The 22,891-nt window shown below is 44.5% G+C and overlaps 1 protein-coding gene across 2 annotated transcripts; it reads right to left on the bottom strand.

Moving 5' to 3' along the window:
• Positions 1-124: 124 nt before the first annotated feature.
• Positions 125-21,833, bottom strand: vwdel (von Willebrand factor D and EGF domains-like). Of its 2 annotated transcripts, XM_049026491.1 has the most exons (34): positions 21,520-21,833; positions 21,131-21,289; positions 18,259-18,449; positions 17,190-17,421; positions 16,959-17,024; positions 16,435-16,667; positions 15,903-15,992; positions 15,602-15,746; positions 14,652-14,866; positions 14,350-14,423; positions 13,743-14,013; positions 12,726-12,922; positions 11,780-12,633; positions 11,145-11,281; positions 10,876-11,040; positions 10,070-10,174; positions 9,217-9,331; positions 8,429-8,679; positions 7,442-7,661; positions 7,108-7,245; positions 6,933-7,019; positions 5,985-6,131; positions 5,716-5,862; positions 5,470-5,631; positions 5,295-5,390; positions 4,602-4,697; positions 4,325-4,420; positions 4,095-4,190; positions 3,884-3,979; positions 3,645-3,740; positions 3,185-3,280; positions 2,804-2,899; positions 2,612-2,709; positions 125-2,269 (listed from the first exon to the last, which is right to left on the bottom strand). In XM_049026491.1, the coding sequence occupies exons 2-34, from the start codon at positions 21,207-21,209 to the stop codon at positions 2,264-2,266; spliced, it is 5,193 nt and encodes a 1,730-aa protein (XP_048882448.1). In that variant the 5' UTR covers positions 21,210-21,289; positions 21,520-21,833; the 3' UTR covers positions 125-2,263. The 2 variants fall into 2 exon arrangements, with proteins under 2 accessions (XP_048882448.1, XP_048882446.1); XM_049026489.1 differs by having other exon boundaries at positions 21,131-21,833.
• Positions 21,834-22,891: the final 1,058 nt, after the last annotated feature.

The following is a 22,891-nucleotide window of genomic DNA, read 5'->3' as shown; positions in this document are numbered from 1 at the left end:
CATTAGCTGAAGGACAGATGGACAGAACAGGGATAGAACCTACATGCTTCATTTATTGAGAAATTTGAAATATATGAAAGTCACAAAAAATATCATAAAAAAAAATTTTTTTTAAAACCACAACACTGTTAAAACCGATTTTATTAAATGTTTGAAATGTCATTGTGTTTTCTAGACAACTAGAAATAACAATAAAAATTAAGCACTAGGGAACAAAATCTACAAAAATACAAAAACAGAAGAGACGAGATTTGAACACACAACTAAGGAGTTTACAAATCCTGGGCTGGGGGGGGGCACATTAGATGCGTTCATATCCGAAATATGAAAACATTGGCATAATAGACTATAAGGTACAGCGATGGTGAGGGGATGTCAACTGGGGAAGGGCTGAGTGGCGGAATAACATAAGAACGTTTTTAATTTTCTCTGGTATCGGCGGGACAGATGTAATGATTAGAAAAGGGGTCAGATTTAAATGCATCATAGCCCACTGAAAATCAGCAGCTTTTTACAATGCTGCAGCATGGATGTCCAGCAGTCTAACAGGCACAGGGGTCCCCCCGCTCACGCCTATGCCACAGTCTCTAGGACACTTTTTGGAGTTCCAGTGCTCCCAGACCTGTCCTTTTATGCTTCCATCTAATCTGCCCATTGCTGTTAGTACACACACACTGATGCAGTCTGTTACTCTCACTGCCATCTTTGTGCTTACTAAAAAAAAAAAAGTAATAAGTGAAGCAATGGAGCTACCAATACAGCAGCATGAACACTCACAGACTGCTGCTCAGACATCAGGACGGGCAGTTTGTGACTTGTGATGTGTCCTGCACACTGATCACCTATAAAATAATTCTGTTTTCCATTTGTCTTTGCGCCAGCGATGGCATTGATTTCACTACTCCCCATCTTCCTCATCCTGTCCCTGGCGGCTGGCAGCTTTTTGGAGGAGGAAGCGGTTCCTTGTGGCTGCAGGAGCCCAGATACTGGTACGCGGGACAAGGCGTGGATTGTGGCAGCAGCAATGGCGGCGGTGGCTGCAGTTGCTGTGACCGTTATGGTGGCGGCCCTGGTGCTGCTGTACCGCCACCGGCAGACCGATGGCGCAGAGGAACACTGCGTTTGGGGTATTCGTCTGTCCCACCAGCAGTTTCAAGAGATCCCGCATTTCAACTTTGAGGACAGCAACTTAGGCATGACACTCTTTTTGCCGTTTGACCCACTCTGTGCGTTTGTCTGTTTGAGCTAAAGCATAGCGCTCACTATTTCCTCCCACCCTCACATGTAGCTCCTCCTGAAAGTCTGGAGAACAGCATCAAAGAAAGGTGTTCCTGCAGGATGCTGAATGAGAGAGCAGTAAGTGCCGCTGGTCATTCAGCACCCCACACACTCACAGTGAGGCGACCCAAACACTGAGCTGAAGATACAGCTTTGGTTTGTGGACCTTTCCCTGTTAAAGCATGATGGTTATATCACATGGTGAGACCGGTGCTGTCAAATAATGCTGAAGAAAGCATGGATGAAAGGATAAAGTTTAATATTAATAAATGTGCTTTGTATCATTCATTTACTCAGAAATCTGTGTACATATGAAAATGCCCTTAATGTGGTCTGTGACCTGTTTAATTCTCGGTTTGACTGTAAAAGTTAATTAAGCCAAGCAGATTTGTATATAACTAAAAAAAAAATCTTGCGACATATCAGGAATATTAGTCTATATGCATCATGTGTTTTGAACTGAAACGGTCAAAATGTCAGGAGGTTAAATTGATTTATTTGATTATTAACTCAAAGAAAATTATATAAAATCACATTGCAGATGAGATATGAAGCCTAGTATTTTGGATGGCAGTGCATGGTTGCCTGTTGTAACATTTGTTTTTTTATGTATATATTTTTTATTTTGGTAGACATTGCGGGGGGGATGACCATTGTGAGCACATCTGAATATTGGGGGTGGGATGTGTCCCCCCAGTACATACTGTAATTATAGCCTTGACATAAATATAAAAAGGTAATCTACATAGGTATTTATTACAGGCAAAGTTATGTTTCCATAAAGATATCGTCCATCGATCCATGTAGATCATCTATACATACATACTGCTTGCACACGGGGGTTTTGAGGTAGTGACAGGACTCTCAGACCGTTCCGGATCACAACTTATTCACAGCTGGGTCTCAAGGCACAGATGCTCACCTATGCATGAGCGTAGAGGTTCCTCTTTCAGTCATGCTTTAGAGGTTTCCTCAGTGCTACCTTTTATCCCTGCAGAGAAAAAAAAACATTGAGAATTAATTACTATTCATTCTTGTAACGGAATTACTGGAATATGAGAAATGAAATATAATTTTTAACAATAATTCATTCTTCTGCTTTAAACTTTACCAGTTTGTACTGATTCATTGTACTGATGGACATCTCATCTCAGTGTCTGACTGTAAGCATTATATATCTGAAGCTGACAATAAAAGAGTTTGACTTTGACTCATCCGCGTAGAACGCAAGGCAAGTGGCAGCCTGAAGGGGGCGCTGGTCCATAAGAGGATGCGGAAACGTGCATCGACATACAAACACAGCTGCGGAAGACAGTAAGGAAAGGCTGGTCACCTTTTTCCCGCAGCTGGCACCGACGTAACCCGCCCGGCAGTGGCAGAAGTCGGGCAGCACGCACCGGCCTCCGTACAGGCACTTCTGCTTGCACACAGCTGTAAGACAGCCAGTTTCAAACAGCGCGTCAGATGTGAAGGGGCCGAGGGGTCGTGACTCGCGGCGTGCAGAGAAGCACTACGGCTGACTCACGGCTCTGGCACTGCAGGCCTTCCCATCCAGGCGGGCAGTGACAGGTGTTGGGTCCCACGCACTCGCCACCGTTTCTGCATGTCTGGTGGCAGATGGCTACGACCGCAGTGTGGGTGGGGGGATGAAACAATGCACACAGTTAGTGTTGAACAGAGACTCAAAGCAATACCTTATTAAACATGTTTCTATTTTGATATGTATACAACTGTGTGCTGCCCCCTATTTGCTCAAACCCAATAGCGTGCTATTATTTAGTCTGGCTTCCGGAGTGTCTGTATTCAGAAGGACACTGGTATCCCCCAAAATCAATCTCTGCCATATGGCGCATCACAGACTGTCACCCCGGTGGGCAGAGTCAAGCTAAAGGTCAGCCACACTCACGGACACTGCATCTCTTCCCTTTCCACCCGGACGCACAGGAGCAGGTGTTCGGGCCCACACACTTGCCCTTGTTCATGCAAACCGGATCACACACACCTGAGAGCCAAAAAAATACTCATTGGTGCCTAAATAAGATTCAGACAATCAGGCAAATATTTACACCAACAACAAGCAAGCATTCTAAGCTACCACTAAACAGTAATAGAGTAAAAGGAACTCCGTTTAACCCTACAGGATATATAAAACCGTATAGCATTCTGGAGAAATTATGCTTAAATACCTTTGCCAATTGTTCAACAGACGTTTGTTTCAAATGTTAATAATTAAAATTATGCTGGCTGTAACATTTTTGTTAACAGATAATGCCATTAGGCCATCATGTAATATTTAGTTTCCAAAGAACACAATCGGATCCAGTCCTAAACAGCACATGTCAACCTGAGAGCCTCGGATGACTCACTGTGCTGGCACCTCTTCCCTGTGTAGCCCTCGGCACAGGAGCACACGTTGTTCCTCATGCACTGACCCCCGTTTTTGCATGGTGGGCTGCAGACAGCTGAAATACGGTCACACAAATGTAACACACTAATATACTCCTATGCACTCGGTAATCTTGTGGCCTGTTTAGTACAGCTAGTCCTTCACTCGGCAAGGTGAGGGGATGATGGCACGTTCCTGGTATGGGAGGCACGTTCTTACCAATCTGGCACTGAGATCCGTAGAAGCCAATGGGACAGGCACAGATGTTGGGTTTCACACAAGTTCCCCCGTTCAGGCACACGGGTTTGCAGTCCGCTGGTACAGTAGAGAGCAGTATAACATAGTCAGTTAAATCGTTCACTCAGTTTGAATGGTTTAGTGGTTTCTTCTATAAGGCAGCTTTCAAAAGCGCAAGGCTGAAAGGTCATACCTGAGCTGCAGGTGGGTCCGGACCAGCCGGACCTGCACTTACACTCGTCAGGGGAAACACACTCGCCTCCATTCTCACAGTGCCGGCTACACACCACTGAAAATTCACATCGGACCACGTGTTACTTGCTCGCTTGATCTTCGGGAATATGCATGCAATTGTACTACCACGACTCTGTGGAACTTCAGCATTTCTCTCCAGCATTAGACAACCGTTCGATGCTCGCTCACTCGTTTCACATCTGGGTCCCACGTGGCCGTACCGACAGGTGCAGAGGTTTCTGGCCTGGCACGACCCTCCGTTTTGACACGGCGGGTCACATTTGGCTGAAGCGAAATAAAGGAGCAAAAGCAAATAAGCAGTCAAGAATTACAACATGATCTCCACAGGGGAACCTTGCATGAATGCAGGTATCAGGTAATCTGGGGATTTTAATGAGTAGAAAACTCCAGGTTCCCATACATTTGGTTTGACAGTTAGATTAGTTTTCCATGCACGGTTGGTTACCTTCCTCGCAAGTCGCTCCGCTGTAGCCCAGGGCACAGGCACACTCATTCGGTTTGACGCACTTGCCTCGATTCTTGCAGTCAGGTCGGCACACAGCTGTGGGGAGGACAGTGACGTTAGAGTTTTGTGCATAGAGTCAGTATGCGACCTACCCACCTCCTGTAACCGCTTGTCCTACTCAAGGTCACGGGGGGTCCGGAACCTACCCCCGAGGCTACTCACACACCAGTCACACACATGGCAACTGTTTTCAGACTGTGAGGGACCTGGAGGAGGCCCCACCACACACAGGGAGAACATGCAAACCTCGCATGTGGAGCCATGGCAGAGACTCAGACTCCCAGAGGTGTGAGGCAACAGTGCAAACCACTGCACCACCCCCTGTCGCATAATATTCGAAAATAAAATGTATGTGAATGTATGTGCCCCCCCCCCCCCCCCCGCAAGCACTCCAGCTGAAATAAATCCCTATAAACATGGTGGTTCGACCCGGCAAGCACTCTGTCTGATAACACAAAACCATCCCCCTGGTAAATGTTTAACACTTTTGGTTTCTTGGGATGGTAGGCCGACAAGAAGCTTAGACATAGCGGTCCATGCTAGAACCCTCTTCCCTTCTTGATGACAGGCACCGTATGTCACTCTAGCTAACTAGGAATGTGATGTGCATGAACTCTGAAGTGCACAACTGACCAATGTGGCATCCGAATCCGGTGTAGCCCTCTTTGCAGGTACAGGTGTTGGGCTGGGAGCACTCCATATTCCGGCCGCATGGGTGCCGACAAGCAGCTGCACACGTGGGAGTCGCAGGAAAATAAATCAGGTACCATGAAAGAAATGAAGGCGGCATGAGTGGCATGCAGCTCACCTTTGCAGGTAATCCCGTCGCCGGTGTACCCGTCTGGACAGAGCCCACACTGAAACGACCCTGTAGGAGAAGGCGCACAGGGCACTCCCGGAAAGCAGGGTGCGTCCGCACATGTCAGATTGGAGGGGGAGGCCTCGCGTTCTTCTTGGCCTGGGAGACGGACTGCAGGATTCATAGCTTTGCGGTCACTCGGGTCATATGTAATTGACGGCACATTCTTACCAGTAGAGGGCAGCTTCTTAATACCTGTGTGGCTTCCGGCTGCTGACCGCTGGCCGTCTAGGGGCCTCCGAGGTTGGGGGAAGGACGCGGTGGGCACGTGCTGAGACCCGCCTTGGCTCTGCTCAGAAATAAGGACCCACGGCTTGCCAGAAGATCGGAATGGCTTCTCCCCTACAAAACCCAAGTATTTACCCAAGCTTATCACACAGATAAGGCACACACAGCTGTATATGTAATTATTTAAACAGGAAATCAATGACTGAGTGGGGTTCAGTGAACAAAGCATTCCCCACCAACTGGGACGTCTTGGGCACAGGTGTGGCCGTCGCCATGGAGCCCAGGGGGGCAGGGTCCACAGGTGAAACCGGCAGACAAGTAGGGGCTTTCAAAGCACTGAACCCCGGGGAAGCAGGGCTTCACAGCACAGGGCTTCGAAGGAGCTGGAAAGCCAGACAAAAAGGTGCTATGAGCAGCTAAACAAGCATTAATCTGGGGCTCCCCATTGCAAGTGCAGAGCATCCACAGAAATTGATGATATATTATTGGTATTCCCACCTTATTTATTCAACAATCGCCCCCTTTGTCAGAATGAAGCCTTTTCAGTATTAATGAATCCCCCCCATTCCTTTGTTCTCAGTTGTTTATGTGATTGGCCCTTAGTAGCTTCCTAGCTCTGATCCGTTGTAATTTTGGGGAATTCAGAAAGGAGGGAAACCCCTGACCTGGGCGACGGATGCCATCGTGAGCTAATTTAAATGTAATTCAGAGTAAGACATGTGAATTTAAATACAGGTCTAATTATTTACAACTGGCGCTTGTATAACCATTGATATATTAAGAGAAATAATCATTTTATTTGTCATATCGAAACTGACATTAGCTCCACACTTTGCCATCTTGCACATAACACATATATTACAATTAAGTGCAATTAGCAGTTGTTGCACTGTAAGGATTGGTGCATGTATGGTGATGTCTGTATGTTCTGTAATTTCCTTTGTTTGCACTGCAAAGACTGTATGTACTGTATTGTCTGTATCCGCTGTTTGTGTCTCTGTTTACCTTTTTTAACTAATTATGTTTCCACTGGACAGTTATCCTTCATTCCTGCTGCACAGTGTCCTGTAAACGATAGTTGTCTCTGTGCTTACTGGTTGCACTGAGCCATAACCAATTGTGGTGTGTTCTCATGCTGGCAATAAAGGGTTCTGAGTTATTTCAGTACGACAAATACTACTCACCAGAGCTAATTTTGGGTCTCAGGAATGTCTGGTACTCTCTGGTAGGTGTCTTTGTTTTACTTTCAGACACATCCACATCTGTCTTACCTTGAAAACAAGACATTCTTCAGATACCCTCCAATGAGCTGACTGGGAGCATTGAAAGTGAAAGTGAAAGTGAAAGGGCTGAACCTACGGCTGCAGCTCCGCCCATCTCCACTGTATCCCACTGGGCAGGGCCCACAGACGAAGGAGCCAAAAGTGTTACTGCAACCGGCTTGGGGGAAACATGGTGCAGACTCACATTCGTCAACATCCTCCCCACAAGACAAGCCTGTGGTACCAAACAGTCATGGTCATACACAAGCGACACCAAACAAAAAATACCAAGAAACAAACTCTATCTAATTAATGTTTCCTTGAGTCACGGTAAACAACATTTGTGAAGGTTCATGTAATCACAGGACATTTTTTGATATATCTATGTAAACCTATAAACTTCTGAGAAGGATATCTGCTTCTGAATTTACCTGTTAATCCAGGTGGACACACACATGAGTAAGAGTTGAGTCCATCCACACACCTGCCAAAGTGACAAGGGTTGGATTTGCAGTTGCCTGATCGACCCCCACACTGCGCCCCCTGGCGTCCATCTGGGCACACACACAGGTACTCCCCACTCCCAGGGGGAAAGTTCATATTAGTGATGCAGGAAGCTCCATTCAGGCAGTCACATGACCGCACTAAAACCTGGAAGGGACCCAGATATATACAAAAGGTCACTCTTTTGGGCAAGAATGGCTGTGTTATGGGGACTTTCTAAATCAGAGCTCCCTCTTGTGGTAAAAGAATCTTATTGTCTAAGTATAAATTATCATATTCATACCCAGAACATAGGTGGCATTCATAAAATAAAAGACCTTTTAAATTATTCAAACCTGGCATGAATACAAGTCAAGAGTTTGAGCACACTTGCTGGAAACAGGGTTTTCGATATAGTTTTACATTATCTGTTCTCTTGTACATTGAAATCGTCTGTACATCTTGCATACCTCAAAATAGATTTTGTGCATTTCAATGTGTGTTTTACTTCATTACCTTGCTGAGGAATGATGGACTGCCCAGTCAGACATAATCCTGATGGAATCACGTTCAGGTAGGCTGTATAACAGCCATGCCGGATTTGGTGAAGATTACCAGCTGTTTAGCCAGCAAAATAACTTCTGACTATATAACTGACTCCTCAATCCTCAACAGAGAGGAATATTGCAGCTTGTACAGTCAGCTCACAAATGTACTGCAGTTGGACCCATATATTTCAAATTTTCACTCAGTCCATAAGACCGGCTTCCATGTATACAGCGTATACAATTTGAAGCATAGGAAACTATTATCACAAGCAGGGTGATCAAACCTTTACTTGCACAGCATACATATTAAGTTAAGTTTTCAATGGGACAAGAAATACCACAAAAAATGCTTTGAACCAAACTGTCGATGTAATTTTCTTACTGTACCTCTACAACAGCGCGGGTGGCTGCATTACAGTCATCAATAACTGTGAACACGAAGGTCTGCGGAGAAGCTGAGGTCACTTTCCAAATCAACAGCCCAGCAGGGGACAGAACGGCATCTTTCGGTCCAGACTCCAGTGTGAACTGGACCGCTGAGCCCTCAGGATCTGACGCTAGGAACTGGTACACAAAGTTCTCCCCATAGAAGGTCCTCAGATGGGCTTGTGGTGGCTGGAACCCAGGGGCTTTGTTTGCTGACGGGAGACAGAGGACAGAAGGTGTAACACGTAAACACCACAGAAAGGCTTTAAATTCGTATAAGCGCAAAAGGAAACACTTGCACCCCTACTAACATGCTAACACCATTTGCTAAAATATGCAGTCTATCATTTCCAACACAATGGAGTGCTTTTAGTCGTCGAGCCGAGTGATTTTTACCCCCAGAGAAACAATTGTCACATTACTAGAACTGTTGTCATGTGTTCAATTAATTTGTTCAGTATCACTTAGACAGGTGTCAAATTTACACACTGCTACAATTATGATTAAACATTTTTGTTAAGGGTACAACAGCAGGATCGGTGCCACAATTTCAATCAGCAATACCTCAAATCCAACTGCATATTCCCACTCCATCTTCCACATGCAATCATATATCCATCGTAAATGGAAAAAGTGAGACTTTATCCACATGACGCACTAATCAGAGCTGCACAAACGAGTAGGACACAAAGAAGTCTACATAAACAAGGCGTTTAAAAGTACAACTTGAAAAAAAAAAGCTGATTTACCTTCAACGACAGACCACGTAAACTGCGAAGAATCTGGGCGGCAGATGAGACACGAGCTGGTGGGGTTGAGGTCTCCTTCTCCGTAACACAGGCCGTCGATGTTGCACGTTTTCTCCTAAACACGAACGAAGGAGGAACCAAGAAAGCACAGGAGGCCAAGTTCACCCAACAAGCAAACAAAATCTTCAAATGTGGTAGGGCTGAAACACCAAACGACAAAAAGACCAGAGGTATGTGCAAACAAAATGAAAAACAAAAGGAGTCTGTGGTAGCGGGAGACTACATCCTACACTCAGCACACAATCTGTACAACAATCCCACGCTGTTTCTAGTCCAGAAATTGCGCAGTAATTCATCCATCCATCCATCCATTTTCCAAATTGCTTATTCTACTGGGTCGCGGGGGGTCCGGAGCCTATCCCGGAAGCAATGGACACGAGGCAGGGAACAACCCAGGATGGGGGGCCAGCCCATCGCAATTAAGTAACTCCAATCAGCCTCAGCATGTTCTTGGACTGGGGGGGAAACCGGAGTACCTGGAGGAAACCCCACCACAACATGGGGAGAACATGCAAACTCTGCACACATGTGATCCAGGCGGAGGCTCGAACCTGGGTCCCAGAGGTGTGAGGCAACAGTGCTAACCATTGTACCACCATGCCGCCCGCCCAGTAATTCACTTCTAGAAAATTCCATGTTGTTCTCATAGTGGACATGAACATAAACGATTACAAATACAATGAGGAAAACTGCCTACTAGCATCTTCACATGCTTTTTCATAGCCGGACCCTTGCAGGTGGATTTGCAGTGTGTGTAAGTTATTTCAGTCACAGAAATTGAGGTGACACCCACCCTCAGAGTACAGAGGCCCTCGGTCTGAGGTCGGCAGATCTGACACGCTCCGTCGAAAAGGGTCAGGACCTTGGCGTTGCTAAATCCATGCCCATCGTTGGAAACCTGACAAAATACTGACATCAGCATGGAACATTCTCGAAGACTCTAGGAGACCTATAACCTAATCAGCTATTTTAAAAAATCAGCTTTCATATAGCAATTAAAATTACTTTTATAAAGGATACCCACTTAAATGATTTACATACTTTACTTAACTGATTAAGTTGTATTTTTAGGATGCTCAGTGTGGAAACTGGGCAGTTCAAACTGAAAATCATGCAATCAGATTTTAATATTGCTCTAACCGACTATTTTTCTTTGCTCTTCTGCATATCAGGGTGCTATTATAGTGTAAATTAGAAGCATTACAATAACAATTACTCAGAATAACAATTTATCAAACAGCATATCATTGGGTGTCTTTTCATACTTTATGCATCAGTCCTTTGCTCATTTGATCATGTTATTAACATAGAAATAATTATTGGTTACATCACTGGTTACATTCATTACGTTAATTTTCATTAGTGATGATCAGAGAGCAGGACCTGACAATGTCCATGGAGGAACTGGAATTAGGGACTTTGCTAAGACCCCAGCACTGACATCACACTGGCAACCATGGGATTTGATCTTCTGATCATGGGCATGAGTACCAACCCTCAGAACCACAAACCAACCACCATTTCACAATTCATTTTAAAAGAAAGACTCCCCTTAGAACCTCTTTGAAATGAAGCTTTGCTTGAAGCACAAACACGCACTTTAATTTGCCACCTAGCCACCAGTTTGCTGTTGATTGTTCCTGCTTCCAGGCCGTGAAGAACTTGTCTTCCTTCCACTGGGAGCTGACAGTCCAAAGACGTAGGACTCAGGAAGGAGGCAGAAACTAACTGCGGGTCTTCCTGCCCCCATTCGCCGTTGACAAGCTGGAAGAAGAGGCAAACTGAAGAAGCTGACAGCATTGGCGTCCTGATGATGATGAAACCTGATATTACATCAATCCAGAGGTGTGTCGGGGGCAGAGAGCTACCTTTTCTTTCACGACTTCACACTTGAGCTTAGTGGAGGCGCGGAAACCCTGACCAGACACTCTGACGGTGGCGCACTCACGCTGACGGACATCACAGAGGCCAGCGCTCTCCAATTCCGCGATTTCTGGGATCTGATCTTCGAAACAGCATTTTTCAGAGAACAGAAACACAAGGGCAAGAGAGAATTTCACACTGTAAACAACCATACAAAGAGGCACCTATTTAACAGTCTTTTGATATAAATACAAATACTCTTCAGCTTCCAATTGGGTTATGCTCTGAGGAAGCCATCATAAGTTGAAAATATCGGAAGTAAGACGTAACATGACGTAACACTTCTGGGTGTTTAGTGCACTTGAAAATACACAGTATGATGTGTTGTTAAACACTGTATCTACAGATCAAAATTCAAATTTGATGACCACTGAATGTGCATCGCTATCTCACCATCGTACTGCTGAACCATCATACAGTGAGGAACATCTGTACATCAATACTGGTTGACAAGTAAAACATGAATATCCCATTACTTAGTTTCAGAAACTGCTGCGTAACTTGAAGTTGATCTACGAGTGCAAATAGCGCAAAGTCTGCAGAGAGGAATTAGCCACATTGCCTGGTTTACAGCACCTACCAGAGAGCACGCTGCAGTCATGGGACCCGAACCCAGGGAAACACAGGCAGCCCGAGTCAGAGCAGTGACCGTTGTGGTTGCACAGCTCAGGACACCTGAGAAGGGCCGCAGCGGACTCCCACTTGCCACCCTCGGCGTCCTGGATCAGCCTCCTCTCGCACTCGTTTTGCAGCAGGGGCAGGCTAGCACTCAGCCAGCTCCGGTCGTCCTTCAGCTGCAGGTCAGCCACGCACATCAACACTGCGTCATTCAGAGTGTCGGCCAGCAGGGGGCCACAGGCCATCGCCACACTGGAATTGACCACAGCATGGAGGCAGAGCTGCATGGTACGGGCCGCGGTCAGGCCCCATATGGGCGGCTGTGGCAGCGAGGGCTCCGACCGGTCATCTTCCACATGGTCATCAGGGAAGTAGTAGGTGAGGCTCTCCAGGTCGGTCTGAGTCAGACTCTGGCGTGAAAACTCCACGGCGGGAGCCCCGCTCTGCCGCTTCCATCTGGCACTGGCAGCGTGGGAGCTGCTGCCCTGCCCGGCAAGCCTGCCAGTGCTATCAAACGATTTATCGTTCATCATTCCTCTGACCTGGCTGGGGGGAACTTCCTGCCTCTTCCAGGGGGGCTTTTCCTGACTCTTGTCCGTGCCGCTCACAGGCAGCACCGACCTTAAGTATTCCGCGGTAACGTCCTGGAAAGGTATCACCGACGGGAACCTCACATTGCCGGGATGAGCACAGGTTGTGGAAGCGGGGGGCAGCTTGGACATGTAGGCTTCCTGTTCGCAGTCACAGTAGTGCCTGACATTTTCCGAATTTTCATGGTGCGGAACGCTATCAAACAGGCTGCTGCCAGGGGGAAGTCTGGCAAGAGCAGAAACATACAGGCACAAAACTGTCAGCGTGCCCGATTTCATAAAAAGCAGAGGCGGAGTTGGGGATTTGGAGACGCTTACCTCCACAGGCCGATGAACTCGGAAGCATCCTGGACAGCGGTGCCCCCCGCTCTGTGAAAGTCATTGCGGGGGTCCCCGTCGAAGGTCCCGCACAAGCCCTCTGTGTGCCCAAAATCGGAACTAGGAGCTCGCAGGCTAAGGCTCATCCCCCATTCGGCCACGTCCGCTCGCACAAAAGCCCCTGATGAAAATATGACCTGTGAGAAAAAGGGAAACACACAGGCACAGTGCAGTTGCTTAGTTCATCTCCTCTTCAAAAATTCCTCCTCGCACATCCAAGTTTCGGGACACTTTATTCCCCGCTCCAGTAAACAGAACATGCGGAATCTGCTGTTCAGAAACAGGCCATGAAAAAGATTTCGCTGATCGCTTTGGTGAGGTTGGGTTACTTTATGGAAAAGAGCTTTAAAACGTATTATTGCTGACTGAGTTACAGACATGCAGGCCAGTAAGCCACAACGAGTACCACAAAACAATATAAGAAATACACCATGATCCATTCCTTTGGAAGAACTAATATCTCAATATGCCTCCAAAGGGTTTCAATATAATACTACCGTGTGTGTGTGTGTGTGTGTGTGTACTAACTATCCATCCATGTTCCAGATGCTTATGCAGTACAGGGTCACAATGTGTTAGCTTGGAGCCTATCCCAGGAAAAGACATACACACGTACACAGTCGGTGTTTCTCGATACGCGTATTTAACCATCCTCACATACCCGTTTGATGTCATCTTTCATTACCTAAGCACAGTTCCAATGCTCAAGAACAGAGGTACAGAAGACAATATAAATCCCCATTACTTGCCCAGCCGCAGATATGAGGGATGCATTACTGCATCCTCCCCAACAAAAAAACAATCCCATGATTCATTGCATCCCAAGTTCGTTCTTGGGAAGGAAGTTCTTGCGAAGAACACAAGTACGTTCTTTATGTTCTTGGCATTGATAAACACCCACTGTGTCACTGCATTGAGTTTTCGGAAGATGCAGCCTTCGCCGCACAGCGTACACACCGTCACTTTCTTGCCCTCGTAGGACTCTGTGACGCGCACACTTCTACCCGCATCCCTGCTCTTCACAGACAGCTGTGGCCTGCTGCTTCCCCAATGTCCATTGCACATGTCAAAAGTGAGAACGCTGCCACCGTCCCGGGCAGCGAAGCCGCATGCACAGGATGTTGGGTAATGTAGGCCTCCACACTTCCACTGACGGACATGAACTTCAAACTCCCTCACTGTGCTCTTGTAGAGAACAAAAGTCCCGGTCTGGAAATTATCATACTTCCTGTAAGAAACACAAGCATTATCTCTGGTTCATTTTAAATATGAGACATAAACTGAGAAGTGTGAAGGTACCAGGTGTTGCAGCAGGAATTGGCAGAGCGGCTGGAAATTTATGTCAAAATCTCAAACAGAAGTTGTTGCAATACTGAGAAAAGTCACTAATCTGCGTTCTTTTGCTAAAATCTGTATATTTTTATGGATTTAAAAAATTACTTCCTTTGGATGAAACGATCAGTAATCAGATGAATAACATATTATAGTAGCATTGTCTTTTTATAAAAATAAACATTCTAAAAATAAACAAATAAATGAAATAGAAGACACAAGACTGAAATACCTGCCATCAAGGGTAATCACGTGTGGATCACTGACAGAGTAGCAGTAGGTGGAGGGCACGTCCTTCACATGAATCTTTAAAAAGAGGAACCTGTTATTGCGTCATTAAACCCAACAAGGTAAAATGGTCAATGCAGTGCATGTTTATATTGTTTATAATCTATCCAAACAAAATCATATCTGAGCGTTATACCTGGAAGAAGATTATTAAAAGAAGGTATCTAACGATGACGATAGTGATACACTAAGCAGGAAACCAAGTGTGACATCTCTGTCCATTTATGAAGACTGACTGGTCATTACCTGGATCATCTGTGGGGTGTAACCCCTCCACAGGAAATTATCACTACCGATTGGCTGGACCAAAATCTCAGTGCTTCGGTCCCCGTCCTGCACAAAGTCTATCACGGCAGAGAAATGGACCACAGCAGCACTGCAGATCCCATTCCAGCAAGGCATCTGTGGAAGCTCCACAGAGCAGGAAGACAGGGCCACATTTGGGCTCCGGTGATCCTCTCCTGAGGGGACAAACAAGGAACACCCAGAAGGTGAAGACTGCACAACAGCTTACAGGAGAAAGCTATTGCCTGAAGACCATCAGTGCCCTTGACGACCTAAAATTCAGGGATGGAAACAGGTCACTCCTTGGTGAGCCCAACTCAAGCCTCAAGTCAAATCCAACTCAAGCCTCAAGTCAAATCCAAGTCAAGTCTCAAGTCATGTGCCTTCAAGTCCAAGTCCAAATCTTACTATTATTTTTGGTGTCGAGTCACAAGTCATCAGATTGGGTTTTGCAAAAACCCACTACGATAAGATGTAGGTTAGGTCCTTCATTCGCAGAGATCTCCAATCTGTCACAGTTGCCTTCACACAATTTTAACATCTTTGTATATGCGGGAGTGAAGCATCTTTCCAACAAAGGGGAACCTGGCATTCAGCGAAATGAAACTTACGGCAGCAGAGAAATTACACTGAAATTATAAAATTTATGTTATGGTGTCCAGAGGGGGGACTATAACCTCAAGTCTTCTTGAGTCATAGGATCCTTGTCGGGTCCAAGTCTTGAGTCAGCTACCCTCATGTCCAAGTCAAGTCCAAGTCTTTACGTCAATTTTGCCGTATTGAGTCACAAATCATCATGTATGTGACTTGAGTCCAAGTCGAGTTGCAAGTCAATGACTTTGAGTCCCCATCTCTGCTTAAATTCTGGGCTATGCTGGTGACCTACGGGAGGCTACTTACAACACCTTTACCTTGGTTTCTGGCACTCAGGTGTAAGGTGAGAGCGCACTCCTTCGCAGGAGATCCCTTTGAGGAACAGGGGATGGGAACTGTACTCTCCACGGTCAGTGTGTACTCCCTGCCATCCTCAGAGATAGACGTAACTTCTGGAATCAACTGGGGTCAATTCACAAGCACCAATGAGAAGCTACTGGTATTTCTTGACTGCCTTCAATCACATTGATTTACATAAATTTTATAAACTTTTGATACAGTTTCGAAAGGCTGGAAACAATAACGAAAGGCAGTTTAATTCATTTTTATTAAATATACCCTGATTCCCGCGAAGAACTCCTCACTGTCCACTGGGGTTCCTCGTATTTCTGGAGTGTCAAGAAAGAAGCTGGAGCAGCTGCAGTAGATCTGCAGGGGGGTTAATGAGGTATCATGGGAAAGAAGGAGGACGTCCTGCTGTGAATATGTAACGGTTCACAAAGCCCTCTATCATTTTTACTCTAAAGCGGTACGGGCAGCCTAAGAGGAATGTGACTCCAGGGATATTCCTCGGTTCCCACATTTCTCACGTTCAGTGTTTGCAGGAAATGACCTCTTAAGCCCTCAGCACTGCTTTCCAGAAGCTGGCTTGTTAAATCCTTTGTCGTTTCCAGCCCCTATCATAATTAACCGAGCTGGACAGTTCAGGTTCAGAAAGTAAAAATCCAGACCAAAATTTTGTTTCAACCTACCAGTTGCAAGTCATAGTCACAAATTACTCAACTGGTCAGTTGAAACAAAATTTTGGTCTGGATTTTTACTTTTCTGAATCTGAACTACTCACTGGTATAATGAACCTATCGGAGAGTACCTTATCCCCAAGTCGCAGGTTAATTCCATCCAGCTCAATGTATGAGAAGGTCTGCACAGTGGTCTCCTGTTTGAGCTCCTCCTTCCCGCCGTCCGGTGACATCCGTGACCATGTCACGATAAAACCCAAGGAGCTGTTTTCATTCCGGGCCTCAAAACTGCACTTCAAGTAAATATTGCTTCCCGAGAGATTCGCGTTGATTTTGGGAGCTGATGGCAAAGATGGATGTTTAGCTGAAAGGAAACATGGAGCATACAGATCAAACACAGCACAAGAAGCAGCAGGTGGCAGTGATTATGGGATACAACTGAGGAAAGGGATTTTGCCAACCTAAACTTATGAACCAAATAGATGTGCAGCACAAAGTGGGCAGGAGAAACCGTGTGAGGTTTGGAAGATATCAGAGGGATCAGCCCATTTCATCATACTAATTCAGACCATTGTTAGGTCAGGTAACTTTGGTAACTGGTTCATATAGAATTCCAGATACTCTATAAGTACAAAGCAGGGTTTGCAGTCTTCACCTCTACAGGTTCCATCAACATCCATCTCATCAGGGGCACAGGAAACTGGCCTTCCACTTGCCATCTCTGTTCCATGGAAGAAGCAGAACATTACAGCAGTAGGCATGGTGTAACACCCTACCTCAACTCAAGCAAACATACTTACATGCTAACACACAAAATCACTCGCACGTTTACAGCTGGTGCGATTGGCCAACGCAGTCAACATGCAGTGAGCCTGAGCACTCTCACCCTGCGCGCAATAGCCCATGCATCCCTGCGTCGGCTGCAGCAGGTAAACAAAGAAGTCCCCGCAGTTCCGCACGGTCACGGGGATGCGGAAGAGGCAGCAGTCCTTACTGCTGCTGAAATAGAACTGCCATGCAGCACAGGCAGTCATCTGCTTAATCTGGAGAGGGCCAGGCAGTGTCTCCCCCTCCCTGAGTGAGAGCCACACCGGGGCCTGTGTCCCACAGTGGTTCACCTGCATGTGAGATACGTCACATGCAGCATATGAGCATATCACACACCTTAATACTATACTTTTTAACTATACAAACGTAATAGACATTATCAAAAAGCTCAGTATTTAAAGAGAGCTTTCAGAAAGCCCCCCACTGATGGGAGATAAAGGACGTCCCACCACAGATGTTCTTTGTAACTAATACAATGTTTACATAGGTTCTGTCCCCATCGGGTTGAACAATGACCAAGTATTCTTCTTACAAGCCTTCAAGCGGAATTCCAGTATCTTTTTAACGTTTCTAAGATTTCTATACAAACATAAATCATGAATGCACTTTTTTATTCTTTCTATTGAAGTCTATTTCTATTGAAGGCAGAAAGATCACATTCTCCATCAGCACAGAAGATAATATTCTGGTATCTTCTGCCTTTGTTTCCATGAGCTTACTTACCTTCACTATATTACTATTATAACTTATGCATCCCATAAACTTAAACATTGCCATGTAATTATATGAATGGATGGAAGTTGGATGATGGTGCTTTTACATTTGAAACACTTAAATGTCAATCAAAAAGAAGACTGACTACCATTTATAAATATTTTAATATCCTATGGTAATATTTTACAATAATCAATGTATATGATACGACATAGGGGATTTAACTGTGATAATAAAGATATGGAGTATATATTTATATACTTACAATTACACCTATTACTGCTACTTTTCCCCCAAACATTAGCTGGGTTACTGCATTAAAACTTTAAGACTTTAGCCAAAGTGCTGCTGTACTAAAATTTGCTAGTTAATTCTATTCTTGGCTGAGAAAGTCTTAGGGAGGATGAGCTTGCCTCAACACATTCAGTTGGCATGACGGCAGGCTTGTCAAAGATCTGGAACTGGTACCAGCCTGGTGCGAGAGAGTGGTCACACACGAGGGCCTGCAGGGAGGACTGCTGCAGCCGCTGAGAGCTGAAGCTGGTGCTGCGGTATGGGTTCTGAAGCAGGGTGTGTCCATCCGCGGTGCATTCGAGAGGCAGAGCTGAGCAGGAACCAACCAGCAGACGTTCATGCCATGGAATGAAATCAAACACAACCTCAGTCATGTGGTCCCATTAAATTGGGGTCTTTATAGTTGGGCTGTATATGTCTCAGCAGGTTGGGGATCCATGCCTCCATCAAGAAGGCTGTGGGTTCAAATCCACTTGCTGACAGAGTAGTCATAATACAATTTGGCCCTTGAGCAAAGCCCCCAAGCCCTACCTATTCCAGTGGAGCTAGATGCTGGTTAATAGAGAGACACTAATCTGATATTCGGATCCAGATCTATTTGACGACCATATGTTTCCGATACGTAATTATTTGGTTTTTGGCGGTCTCTAAAAAGATTTTCGTGTTAAATCAATTTGTACAATCAATTGCACGAGAGCTTTTTCCCATTTTAGATGTGTGTGTGTTTTTTAAAGGAATTTAAGGTAAATAAATCAGCGAGTGTAAGCGCGATGACTTCCACCTGCTGTGACGTCATGTACATAGTATTTGCAGCAGGAAAAGCGTGAAAACGGCACACAAGGTTGTGATGGTCAGGAAGTACTTTCACGCTTTCCAAAGGGACCAGTGCGAGGTTTTTTCCAGTGACTGGAGTGCCAGGCATTCACGGGATTCGAACCAGCAACCTTCCAGCTGCTGGCACAGACCCCAAGCCTCAGAGCCACCACTCCGCCCGTCGCAGTGCGTGAAATTTAATATTTATTTTGTAATTTTGTTCTCCATCACAAATGACATTGATAGTGAAAATAAGGTCAAATACGTTTACGCCCAGACCTTCAGCAAATATCGAGCTGAAAAATCAGAAATTAAAATAAGAGGCATGGGCTGGGACCAAGGGCATGACTTCCGGTTGGGCGTTAGGGGGTTGAGGTCTCCACTCATTTAAAGGGTTCCAAGGGGCTGTATTGGTCGGGTTACAAGAGCAGTGACTTCTAATAACAGAACTGCATGCCACAAGGAAATTATTAACTAAAACGAATGTTAAAGAGAATGTCCAAGATGGCCACATCGGACAGCCCAACGGCTTGTTCCAGTGATACCCACCCACTGGAACTGCAAAGTGGGAGGGGCTGGCAAAAAATAAAGCAGCATCTCCCACAAAAAATCCAAAAGGTCTGCAGTGGTTGAGGATCAGGGGGGGGTTCCCAGCTGATTAAACCGTTTAAATCATCCAATCCCCCAAAATCACAAAACAACTTCAGAGTCAACCACCAAAGCTCTTCTGAAGGAGCCCCTAGTTACAGTCTGGACAGAGGACCACAAGAAGTCTCTGTGTCGATCCCCCCACTGTCAGAGAGTGGAGGAGGAGGCTTGAAGAGAAAGGCACAGCATGCGAGACAGGAGGCATCCAAGGTCAACAAAGTGAGCCTGCAGTACAACATCCTTGCAGACAGAGAGGAGTTTGCAGTGGAGAACTACATCCGTGGAACTGTAATCATGGCAGTATGCTGAAGCCCAGAGTAGCTGGGAGAAATATAAAGGCTTCTGGATGGATGGATGGATGGATGGATGTATAGATAGATAGATAGATAGATAGATAGATAGATAGATAGATAGATAGATTCTACCTAACAAACATCTGGCTTAAAGACTTCATTCTGAAATGTAAGATTTCTAATGGCAACAACAGTGAGACAGTTATCCATCGCTCCATTAAATGTTAATGTTTGGCCATATTTCCTGTACAGCTACAGGTACCTCCTGATGTTAACTCTTGGCAAAAGCAAAAACAGCACAATATAACAATAAAAATAATGAATTTTATGTATATTTGCAATATAGATCACTCTAGTCATGCAACGTGAACATTCCTTCAGTCATAGAAACGTGGAGAATATGCGTAACATAATAGTGAGGTTACTTAGAAAACTTCAGCTTTCTAATTATCGTCAGGAACCAAAGCATTTTCATAACATCATTTTTTAAATGGATCTTGAAAGTCCCACAGATCGATGTCATTTCAAATCATACGAATATTAATCACAATGCGAATCCATTTCCAGCAGGCATATTAGAAATAATGTCTAAAATATTTTCAGCAGACAATTACACATTTTCATATACACAATTTGAGTAAAACTGACTAGCATTTCAAACTAACAGAAGTCATGACTGGAAATTGTTGTTATAAATGTTGACCAGAAACTAAACAAAGTTCATTATTATTAGATGGTGTTTAAAAGTACATTACTCTGACTCATTTCTAATTGACTCTCCTTTATTACTTTGAATACTGCATTATAATAACAAAAATACGGAGAATATCGCCCTGCTGCGGTCCAATATAAGACATTTTATTTGCTTAGTAAGTATTTTTTTAAATAATAATAATACTTTACCACATGTAACAGCTTTTAATTAACTTAATTTCGTGTTTTACTTCATTTATAAAGCGTATGCTATCACCCCGTGCTAGAAGTGCAAAATTATGGGTCGTATTTAACAAAATGAGCTAATGACCACATACCATTGTAATCAAGGTACAAAATACATGAAAGGAAATATTACGTTCAATCAAAGCAAACACGATATGCTTGTCGCAACAAATGAGAACGGGTAAATAGTACCGTGGATAACTTTATAAATATACCAACTCCAAGGTAAAGTGCGGTTTGCCATCACTGGTTTGTTTCATTAATAAACACGCACATTTGGAACAATTCGTCGACTTACCTGGTCGACAATATACAGTAGCTGACAGCGAGAGAAGGAGAGAAATAAAGAAACGTGCTACGCAAACTTCATCCCTCATGGTCACTCCGGAACGGCGAGGCTCCTTTCAGCAGGAATCTCACGGCTTTCACGGTCATTCAAAAGAATTCTGAAGATAAACTGTAAGTATTTCCACGATTAAAAGTCTCCTTACAGGGTAGTCGGGATAAAGTACGGGCTGGATACTGCTGCCCTACGTCCCCAGCGAAGTGAGACTCAGGAAGTGCAGTGCGGCAAAGAAACGTACTTGGCCCAAAATTGCGAGGTTACTTAAGAGAAGGGGCGTCTGGGGAAGCAGGCATTACTCACAGCACCTCGGTACTCAGCCGCTCCGCAGAGTCTGAACTCACCTCAGTGTCGGAGCTCACTGTCAAAACACTGCTTATCTGTCACGGCATTCACTTCACCCATACACGGTGAGGTCTTTCCTTAAATTTACTCAGCGTTTTCTGTGGCGTACTACGAATCAAATAACACCAATGCATCTGACCTACGTCAAGAAAATGTATTCACAAATAATTATTTAAAAATGTTCGGACCCTGACTAGGTTAAGTGTTTGGATGATGCATTAGATGATGAATATTTGGAAGAGTTGCAAAATCTTAGTTATTTTTTTCTGAAACGGCTGCAAAAAAAATTGGCTAAATCTCAGGAATATTGTGCAATGCCCAAAAATGTGAAAATACAAAAGACACAAACCACACTTATCGTCATCTGGGCACAATCAGTTTCTCCTGATACTAAGGATTCGTTATTCTGAGAATAAAGTGACTAAAAAGCACTCTTTAAATTCCTTGGTGTAAAACAGGGGAAAGTACAGAATCATTACAATATTAGCCCATCCATCTACCCATCCATTTTCCAACCACTTACATGACTTTTGGCATTTTTAGTTTTTTGATTGCAGTCACAGATTTTTATAAAAAAAGATAATGGTCCCACAAAGGCAACATAACAGGTTTTACAATATTGTATATACATGACCCCCCCCCCCCCAACACCACCACACACACACACACACACACGCATACACAGTAACACAAAGTTCACTCACGACATGTTCAATCATTTTAGTGCAATAGGTTGAGCTCCTTTATTATGGAAGACTAATAGATTTTTTTCAGTAAGAAATAAAAGCTCAGAAGATGACTTAGCATGACCCAGGAACTTTAAGGTTACATTCATAGAAAAATAGACCTTACGTTTACACAATATGCACAATGAAATAATAGGTGATTATACTTGTACGTACATGATTTGAGGAACTAAGGAACAGACTCCGAGGCCTGACAAGGAGCCACACAGCCATTAAATAGCTGACCTTTGGCGTGTTCCGGCAAATTCAGCTGAAAATTCTTGCAAAAGCCAAAGGCACGTAAAGGTTCAGGTTGTCCCACCTGTTCCAGCCTGCCTAACCTTTAAGAATCCGAAGAGTGCAAAACCATTCGGCAAAACCATCTGATAATCTGTACAAGACCATTCATGAAAATCAGAAAAATCATTATTTTAGTCAGTCATCCGGAATAAACACAATCTTTGGGGGCTAATACCAGATATAAATGGTGTACTTATGACATATAATGACCCAGATAAGAACAGTGATTTCTAATAACAGAATTATATGTTACAAGAAAATTAAATTATTAACTAAAATGAATGTTAAAGAGAATTACTCCTTAACTATGTCTTTTATTAACATCACCATCATATGAATAATTGCT

Source organism: Brienomyrus brachyistius, chromosome 9 (assembly GCF_023856365.1).
Source record: "Brienomyrus brachyistius isolate T26 chromosome 9, BBRACH_0.4, whole genome shotgun sequence".
Lineage (NCBI taxonomy): Eukaryota > Metazoa > Chordata > Actinopteri > Osteoglossiformes > Mormyridae > Brienomyrus > Brienomyrus brachyistius.
This window is presented reverse-complemented; position numbering and strand designations above follow the sequence as displayed.

Excerpts from the sequence above, each read along its gene's own strand:
- vwdel (XM_049026489.1), bottom strand. The coding sequence starts at position 21,209 with ATGAGGGATGAAGTTTGCGTAGCACGTTTCTTTATTTCTCTCCTTCTC. Across the intron at positions 7,020-7,107 it reads AGATGGGCGGAGCTGCAGCC|GTAAGACAGATGTGGATGTG; the intron begins GTAGGTTCAGCC and ends CTTGTTTTCAAG. Across the intron at positions 3,281-3,644 it reads AGGGAAGAGGTGCCAGCACA|GTGTGTGTGATCCGGTTTGC; the intron begins GTGAGTCATCCG and ends TTTGGCTCTCAG.